Source organism: Nilaparvata lugens, unplaced genomic scaffold (assembly GCF_014356525.2).
Source record: "Nilaparvata lugens isolate BPH unplaced genomic scaffold, ASM1435652v1 scaffold7022, whole genome shotgun sequence".
Lineage (NCBI taxonomy): Eukaryota > Metazoa > Arthropoda > Insecta > Hemiptera > Delphacidae > Nilaparvata > Nilaparvata lugens.
The window spans coordinates 4,254-14,348 of NW_024092771.1; the positions used below are offsets into that span (position 1 = coordinate 4,254).

At 36.0% G+C, this 10,095-nt stretch overlaps 1 protein-coding gene across 1 annotated transcript; it reads right to left on the reverse strand.

Annotated features, from left to right (window-relative positions):
* Positions 1 to 427: 427 nt before the first annotated feature.
* LOC120356534 (zinc finger protein 628-like) lies at positions 428 to 5,349 on the reverse strand. Its single transcript, XM_039445473.1, has 5 exons — positions 5,234 to 5,349; positions 3,957 to 4,058; positions 3,085 to 3,232; positions 1,742 to 2,151; positions 428 to 886 (listed from the first exon to the last, which is right to left on the reverse strand). The coding sequence occupies exons 3-5, from the start codon at positions 3,230 to 3,232 to the stop codon at positions 428 to 430; spliced, it is 1,017 nt and encodes a 338-aa protein (XP_039301407.1). The 5' UTR covers positions 3,957 to 4,058; positions 5,234 to 5,349.
* Between the last annotated feature and the right edge of the window lie 4,746 nt (positions 5,350 to 10,095).

Consider the following 10,095-nt stretch of genomic DNA (forward strand, 5'->3'; position numbering starts at 1 on the left):
GGAGAGCTATTGAAGATTAAAAATAAGAATAATTTTTATTCCTTTAGTGCATACAAACAATGCTATCGGAAACGTCAAAATAGGGAGTAGCAGACGATCAAGCTGAATGACATTGAGTTGATGGTGGGACAAAATATCAACATGATACTGTTTATTGAATGACTTGATAATTTTATTGTGGATGATGACCATGTGAGCAGGTAATGCTGGTAAGTAGGTAATGGAAAGTGCAAGGTAGATTCATAAGGCTGGCCACTAACGGTAAGACATGCATGATACACATATTGTCATAGATTGTTGTGTCATCACAGGGAAAGGCTTTCAGCAAGTTTTTTGAGGTTAGAGTTTTCTATATCCAAATGAATGTGGTTTATATTTTCTTTGCTGCGCTATTTAAGTTTGAATTATTAATTCATTAAAAAACAGGTTAGGTGACCTGTTGCACACCGTAGGGGTCCCTAAGATGACGAACCGAACACCACTTGATCTGGAGGTAAACCGGAATCAGCCACAAAGGCTCGTTTGAGGTCAGGGAGACACCTGGACCATTTCTGATAAGTTTTGACCTGTTGCCATGCACTACATGGACAGTGACGACTGCCACTACTCTCCCACCACTCCTAGCGACTCCCCTCCCTCCGGGTAGTGCAAAAGCATGGCCTCTCAGAAAGAAGAGAATTTCAGTCTTGTGAGATGACAACCGTGGTGTATCTGGAGGACACCGAAAACCACGGGGAGCCCAGCCGTCCGCAAAAGACCGCTTCAACCACCAGCCGGCAAACACCACACTGTGAGCAGCATCCCCTACTCTGCCCCTCCCCAGACGCAAGCCCAGGGTGACCCTGGCAATTTGAATAGAGTCAAGGTGTGGGCCTATACTCAGAACCTCAAAAAATGTTGTTTGAAGCCTTTAGCTATGATGACACAACAATGAATGGTGACATGAGTGTACACACATGTTCAACACACTTGTCCTGTTATTAGTGACCATCCTAAGAAATACAGTAAAATAAATTTGAATGAGTATACATAAAGTCACAAATTTTCAGCTAGTAGTTGTTTCTCCTTCATGTGTTCTTATATGTTTCTTCAAATTAGTTGATTGAGCACATTTATATTCACATAACTCGCAGCTGAAAGGTGTTTCTCCTGTATGTGTTCTGATATGTGATATCAAAGCACTTGATTGAGCACATTTATAGTCACATAACTCGCAGCTGAAAGGTGTTTCTCCTGTATGTGTTCTGATATGTGATTTCAAAGTACCAGATTGAGCACATTTATAGTCACAATACTCGCAGCTGAAAGGTGTTTCTCCTGTATGTGTTCTGATATGTGATTTCAAAGTACTTGACCGAGCACATTTATAGTCACATAACTCGCAGCTGAAAGGTGTTTCTCCTGTATGTGTTCTGATATGTGATTTCAAAGTACTTGACCGAGCACATTTATAGTCACATAACTCGCAGCTGAAAGGTGTTTCTCCTGTATGTGTTCTGATATGTGATTTCAAAGTACTTGACCGAGCACATTTATAGTCACATAACTCGCAGCTGAAAGGTGTTTCTCCTGTATGTGTTCTGATATGTGATTTCAAAGCATCTGGACGAGCACATTTATAGTCACATAACTCGCAGCTGAAAGGTGTTTCTCCTGTATGTGTTCTGATATGTGATTTCAAAGTACTTGACCGAGCACATTTATAGTCACAATACTCGCAGCTGAAAGGTGATTCTCCTGTATGTTTTCTGATATGTGATTTCAAAGTACCAAATTGAGCAAATTTATAGTCACAATACTCGCAGCTAAAAGGTTTTTCTCCTGTATGTGTTCTGATATGTGATTTCAAAGCACTTGATTGAGCACATTTATAGTCACATAACTCACAACTGAAAGGCTTTTCCCCAGTGTGTTTTCTCATGTGTCTTTTCAAATGATAGATCCATCTTGTTTCATAGCTGCAGTCAGCACAGCTGTAGAGCTTGATCTTTTTGCCAGTCACAGATGGCTCAGTGCACTTTTCCACTGGAGAGATTGAATGTGCATTCAGTTCACCCACTTTTGTAGCATTGGCAGTTTCGGATGTGCTGCAGTTTGAAGGCCACATCTCCGGTTCACTCTCCACTGAAAATCCTTCTGCCTCTTGCTCAACTGCAAACACAAATGTGATGCAACTTATAAATGATTAAAGTAGAATAGAGACAATAAAGTAATGATAAAGTTTATAGTGCAAAACACTCACACAATTTTCCTTGTCTTACCTCAATCATACCTCATTGATTATCATAATCATTATACAAACCAAGAGTTTTGCAGCCGATTGTAGAAATAGTACATAAAACAGATTATAGTTAAATATTGGGTTAGATTGTGACTAATCACAGAAATAATAATAACAAATAAATTATTCCATGAGCAATTTTTTTATTGAAACGTGAGAATACAGATCTATGATTGTTAATCCAGACCTTGGTTTTCTCTCAATTGACATACATATAGATTGAGTTATCAGAAAATGATTGGTTATGTATATGACTGCCTATCTTTTTTATTTCAAAACATGAGAATACTGTTAAATAAAAAGGAAGTTTTACCTTTAAATGTGGATCAAAATTAAAACTATAAACTGACATGAAATTATCAGCTCTAGTTTGATGAGTGGGGTACCCACTATTCATCGACTACTCAGAAGAGCAACATGAGCACAATTGGCAAACACAGCACATTATTGCATATCAGTTGTGCTGGAAATAGGATGATAATCTGTACCCTAGTGAACACGAGTAATTGAGTGAAGGGCATTTTATTGAAAGGATGAAAGAATAAGACGCAGATGTTGTCAACACCACTATTTATATAGTGGTATATAATATACCACAATATTCCCTCCATACAATCAAATTATTTAAGGAATTTGTAAAAATGCAACTTATACCTATAACTGTTGCTATGGCAGCCACATCTGATAGCCATTACCCTACATAATTATTCCTTCATTTCCTATTTTCTTCCTTTTAGAATAAAGTGTTATGTATTAGTATCATTGAGGAATAAAAATGAATGAAATAATAACTTGAATCTCACCATATTCTTCCTCTTTGATGAATATTAGATTATAGCCAGGGATTAGATAATGTTGTTGGCTGAAATCACCATCAGTTGGAGAGCATGCAGTGCTGCACTCTGGCGCTGGTTCTTGGCTGCTATCATTCTCCTGCTTAACTCTCGCCATCTGCAATATTGACATTACAAACAATGAGAAGATAATCGATTATTGTTACACCTCATGTGAAAGACACAAATATTGGTACTGTAAGGCACAAATCACACTTATGTGACTTAGGTCGAGAAGAGACTCAACTTTTAACTCTAGTCAATAGCATGTATTTTTAAAATAATGACGTCTTGGAGACTAGAATCAACTAGTTTGAGTGTCACCATTTGGAAACACATTCATGCTCTCGACTAGGGACGAGTCTTTTCTCGATCTGAGTTGCGTAAGTGTGAGTTGAGCCATAGTCGTGAAGGAAAAGCAACTACTGAATTTGACTGCTGTCTTGAGTTATATCACGATAATTCCAGTTTAATGATAGTAATTGTAATGTTTTTCAAAGATTATGAAATTGCAAGCTAAGGATAGCCATTTACTTTAAGGTTTGCCGAAGAGCTATAACTGTACATATATTCGTCTGCACTCTGCAGTACACCTGGACAGGCAAGAGGTACAACTGTGCACTGGGTGAGTGAGGGGTAGTTGAAGTTGGAATAGCAGCCATCAAGTTCTGCTCTCTAGATTAAGATAAACTGATTGCTAGTTTGGTGGGTGAGAACAGAAAATTGACTAGAATGCTAGTCAAAATACTTATGGCCTACTAGAGATCACTTTGGTTAATTGATAGAAATTTTAACAATTTGGAATTTTCATACTGTTGCATACTGTTACATAGAATACATGCCTGATTGGAAGTTGAACCATTGTGTGAGGATGACTCATCTTTGACGTTGCTAGTTGCAAATTCACATTCTCCAAATTCATCCTCCTGCTTCTCGATCTTGATCTGTGAACATAAGAGAAGGCTTGTGTCACTTGAAAACTAGACGAATATCAAACTCAGCAAGTAATAGTGCTCAGTATTAAAATATGGGTTGTAGTAGTTGATGTTTGTTTATTTATGTTTGTTAGAATAGAAACGAGTATATTCAAGAATGCATCCCTTAAAGAATGGACCTTTTTCTAAAGTTCCCATTGATGTCTTACTCTACAGTTTTATAAGATCCATGAAAGGCGATCAATAGAAATATTTAATAATATTATAAAGAATATTGCGACTAAGTTAATATTTCAACTAATTTCATTATATACTATCAACAGTGGAAAAGTAAAAAAAAAATTGGATTCAACTTTATCATAAAGCTGTAGTCAGTAAATTTCAAGGTGGATTATTCAACAATACATGCCTGCTGAGTAGCTGCATCACTACGTGCAGCTCCAATCCAACTGACATCAAAAACACTTTCCTGTTTCTCAACTTTAACCTGGAACAATGAGACAACAAAAATTAACTTCAATCCTTTACAGTAGAATCTTGATGAATCACTTTTTCTGTTTTAAGGTATCTATTTTAGATACCCTAGTAATGTACTGTACTTGACAATTACTCTTTTATCAATTGATCAGGTAACATTCTGATGGTGAGAATTTTCAAAGCTTGAAATCCCTATAGATCGAATAATGGTCTTTTTGCTGCTACATAACGGAGCTCTCAAGAAACAGACCCCCATTTTACACATTGCATGAGAGAGTACAGAGTACTGGACTGTAGATGAGTGGACAACTCGTGGGTTCCCTTCACCTATACCAGACAGGCAGCACTGTAAATTTGCAGATATTCAATCAATCAATCTTTATTGTTGTCATCAAACATTACAAATGAAATTCTCCTGGTATACTATCAGGACATCTATAAAATTCAACCGCTATCAAGTGATGTCATCTAACAAAGTCTCTCCCACATCAACCAATGAGCAAATGGACTGCAATGCAATGACATATTATAACATCAGTAATAAGCGTTCGATTGGGTTTAATGCAATATAGATGTACTTACAACCATTTCAAATATTAAGAAATCTCACAATTTGCCCCACTTTGGAAATATTTACATTATAAGTATTCTCTGAAAATTATATTTTTTCTTCTACATTAATGAAAATAATTGTAGTTTCCTTTTACCTGGACTTTGATTTGTGGTCTAGGTGTTGATACATCTTCCAGTCTGTTAACAATTACTTTTGCAATTTTCCCACCTGAAATAAATGTGAGTTATTAAAGGAAAATTTATTATGAGAAAAAATAGAATATATATATTAAATTTATTGAATTTTCCAAATTGGGTATTTGATATATGTATGACCTGAAATATTTTCAAGTTGAATAGTTGCAATAAATTCTGGTTTTGATCAAACACAGTCTTGAGAAAGCTATTGCTAAATATTTCATCTTGGATTATTATAAAGCATTCAGTAAGTGAAATCATTCAATGAAGCCTACTAAACGTGATTTTAATTTGTAGAATACAGATTTTCAACATAAGAAATTAACAAAAATAATAAAACTTACTGAATACTCAATAACATTTTGAGAGTTCAATGGTGACCAGTCAAACCCATGTCTAAAGCACACTGCACACAGGGACATTAGTAGCAGCTGGTAACTACTAGCAGATATGTGGAATTGGAAAATTCATGAATTTAAATGTTCATGACATTTCTAATCACACTTTCACAAAGCTAGTGGATGTCATTAATGTATCTGTGTGTCGAGTGCTTACTGAACATGGAATTGGAAATGCCATGAAGTTAGCTCCAATGTTGGTCTACCCATCTACTAAATAAACTGTATACAGTATAAACAATTCGCATGGATGCAAATGCAAGCTTGGTTATGCATGGCCACCAAGCATGCAGATATTCACTTTTCATGTCCAAGATCACCATTATGCTATTATTTAATATATTTCCCTCCCAACACTTAGCCACCCAAATAGCTTTGTCATAAGTTAAATATCTATAGTAATAGTATTACAACCCTATTGTTACAGAATATAGCTGACTATGCATTGTCTTCTTTATGTCTCAATTAATTATTTTCAGTTAGTCTACTGCCAAACTTCACCGAGAGCACTTCTCTCTTTTTCGATGTATATTTTATAATTATGTGTTTGAAAATAAAGTTTTCTTTTTAAAAAGGTGTTTGGTTACCCCAGAACTATAACTGGCGCCCGAACTACCTTCCTTACGTTTTTTCGAGGTTGTTCATTTAACAACAAGTTTTTTTCGATTCGCGATCTTTAATTTCGACTTCATGAAAAATCCGGAAAACCAGTGAGTGAGGTGAACCCTTCAAGACAAGTTCTCTGCGTACCACACCTGCGACCTTCGAAGTTCAACCTGGCAGACAACGAAGACTCCTTCCACAAATTTGAGACGGAAGTAAAACTACCATCAAGCTGTTATCACCATCACGCTGTAACCGTATCCAGCCTAGCAGTTAGTTCAACCCCACGCTGGCCACCGCAGGAGACGAGAGGACTCTACAGAGGGACCGAGATCTCGCCACCTTCAGGAGGATTCCTGCTGTCCTTATATCATCCGAAGGAGAAGACGACACCGACGCTGACGACAACCGGAACATCGCCCACCAACCTCAATCGACTGTGAGTAATTTTGTTATATCTCTTCCTCAACCAAACCCTACAATGCCTAATATCTCGAAACAAATTCCTCATGACATTCTTAAATTCATACCCCACTATGATGGTACTTGTAAGTAGAGCACTTTCAACATTTTCCAATTGCAGTTGGTCAGAAATGTATGATGGCGGAATTGATAGAAAATTAGTTACAATAACAAGAAAATTCCACAAAATAGATCATTTATGGGTTTCAAGAAAAATATGTGCCTCATTTATGGTTGAGCAGCTTTATAAAAAGCGACTCATATCCAACACTATTTGATGCAGACTAATGCTTACCTAACTTTCAAACTCATTATTATTTTCCCAAATTATTATTGTTTTGTCATTGTATGTATAGAACAATAAATGGTTTCTTCTCTTTCAGTCCTATATCATAAAGTAACTTGAAGAGCTGAATTGAATTTAAATAATTTTTTCCATTCCATACAATTATTATTATTTGCTTCAAATTTTGGTAAAAAAGGACATTCATTTGTGTTTTAATGATGGAGATTTAAGATATAGATTATGCAAAGTAAATTTCTATAACTTATCTTGGAACTTTTGAAAATGAGAAATTAACAAAAATAATAAAACTTACTGAATACTCAATAACATTTTGAGAATTCAATAGTGACCAGTCAAGCCCATGTCTAAAGCACACTGCACACAGGGACATTAGTAGCAGCTGGTAACTACTAGCAGAGATGTGGAATTGGAAATTTCATGAATTTAAATGTTCATGACATTTCTAATCCCACTTTCACATAGTAGGTAGCTAGTGGATGCCACTAATGTATCTTTGTGTAGAGTGCTTACTGAACATGGAATTGGAAATGCCATGAAGTTAGCTCCAATGTTGGTCTACCCATCTACTGAATAAACTGTATACATTATAAACAATTCGCATGAATGCAAATGCAAGCTTGGTTATGCATGACCACCAAGCGTGCAGATACTTACTTTCCATGTCCAAGATCATCATTAAATACTATTATTTTATATATTTCCTCCTAATAGGTCTATTTAGCCACCTGAAGGGCTTTGTCATAGCATTTGAGGAGGTCGTCATAAGAGCAGTAAGTGTGCAGATGAAAACTGGAAAGTGCAATAGCAACACTCACACATTCTAGTTGAGTTTAGTGTGATCAACAGAATGCAAGTCACAAAGTGCCTGTTTTGATTACATTTTTCAAATTTTGCTTTTTGGCTCATGCATGATCTAACTCACACTTATAAATTCCATATGATCACAACCCTGATCATCACAGTGTGTCCCTCCTTGGATTTATCATCGATCCTAAACTCAAATGGAATTGTCACATTGAGGGACTGTGTATGAGGCTGGCAAGAGTGACCTATCTACTACGGAAGCTGACAGCTGGTGAGCAGACCCTACCTGATTGTTGTCTACTATGCCCTCTTCCACAGCATCCTGGGCTATGGGCTGCAGCTTTGGGGTCATGCATCTGATTGCCAAAAAGTTTTAATAATGCAGAAGAGACCTGTCCGCATTATCACCTCCAGTGGTTACCTTGAACACTGCAGACCGCTCTTCAAGTCTACTGGAATAATGACTATATTTAGTTATTATATTTATTTAAGTGCCCTTCATGTCAAGATAAATTTTGACAAGTACAACTTGAGGAGAGACTTACATAGTCATAACACTCGGAATGGTTGCATGATTGACATTCCTTATTCCCGACTAAGTAGGACAAGAGACTCATTTCCTACTGTGGCACTAAAAATCTTTAACAAGCTGCCTAGATGGTTAACAGCCTTGAGTACTCAGGCCTTCAAGGCCAAGCTCAAGTGTTGGCTTAAGGAAAACCCTTTCTATGGGTTACATGAGTTCTTTGGAGTGACCATGCCATCTTGATAACTCAAGTTTATACTCATGACTAACTTCAAGAAAAGTTATATTCATATTATGTTGACACAACCTATCCGGCTCCGCTGGTCTTGGTGAAGATAAAGTGTATAAGTGTATAACCTTAAATAGACAAGTCAATAATCATCTGGGCTAAAGTGTACGTCCAGTGCCAAAATACCTGTCATCAAATTTTTGGTTGGGATCGATTTAATATGTTATTTTGAGCACAAAAAATAAACATCGGTCGCTATTGTTTTAAAAATAAACTAAGTTCAAAGTAGCACAATTTTTCTTGCATTTAACCTATAAGTAGCTAGGGTTAGGAATAGCTTTAGGTTAGGAAAAGCTTTAGGTTAGAAAAATTTTTGTTAGGAAAGCTTAGGTTAGGAAAACTTAGATTAAGAATATCATAATTTGATGATTTCGATAATCAAAATGGCTGCTACTCATAGGTTGAATACATGTAAAATTGTGCTACTTAGAATTTAGTTTATTTTAATTAAACAATAGTTAGCACCGTGTAATTTTGGTGACTTTGTGCTCAAACATACTAAATCGATCCAAACCAAAAATTTTATTACAGGTATGTCGGCGCTGGACGTACACTTACACCATAATCTGAATTATGATAAAACTAAATTCAAAATATTTTTGTGGAATCAGAAACAATAAATTATATAAATTTTACAAGTTGGTAAGCGAGACTGTCTTTTAAGGTTATGTTGAAGTAAAAATATTTCAATAGCTCACCTTCTTATCCATTTTATTGATATGACAAAAACATAAATGAACCAACAATGAATATTGAATAATGAATCAATAATGATTATTGATGATTTTGAGTGAATTTTTATAATAATAAGATAGTTTAGTAGGCCTACAATCCAAAGATTTCCTTCACTTTCAGCTTTCAGTCCTTTGTAATTGTTATTGTAACTGAATACATACAGAGTGGAAACTCGGCTAGTATCCTCTCTCAAAAAATCCGCCATCTTGTAAGAAAGTTCAGCATTGTAATATTAATGGGCCCGTTCTGTATACATGGAATGTGGTAAATTGGAAGTGTCAGTCGAAGTGTGGTAAATTGGCCGACCTCACAGAGCTGTCATTGGTGGATTATTGTAGTCTGCTTGCTTCTCTGCACATTCCCTGATAGTATGTTCATCATAAAGTGAGGTCCACTTTATAATGACAGTATTCGATCAACTTTGGTATTGCTATCCTTGTCTATCAACCGACAAAGCCGGTGGTACTATCCTTTTAGAGGTCCACAACAATGACAATAATGTTTTTGACAGTGTAGAAATATAATTAATCAATGTAGAGAATCGGCATCGCTATTCTTCTATCTTTATCCACTGCCATTATAACGTGGACCACACTATAGCATAGCATAGAATACATAACCAACAATATGATGTTTGATAACCATTCATTAAATGAATTTTTCTCGATAGAAAATTTGAGAGTAATGGAATAAAA

Coding starts and splice junctions, on each gene's coding strand:
- LOC120356534 (XM_039445473.1), bottom strand. CDS start 3,232: ATGGCGAGAGTTAAGCAGGAGAATGATAGCAGCCAAGAACCAGCGCCA. Junction 2,152..3,084: donor CATCAAAGAGGAAGAATATG/GTGAGATTCAAG, acceptor TTGTGTTTGCAG/TTGAGCAAGAGGCAGAAGGA. Junction 887..1,741: donor AATCACATATCAGAAAACAT/ACAGGAGAATCA, acceptor ACATTTTTTGAG/GTTCTGAGTATAGGCCCACA.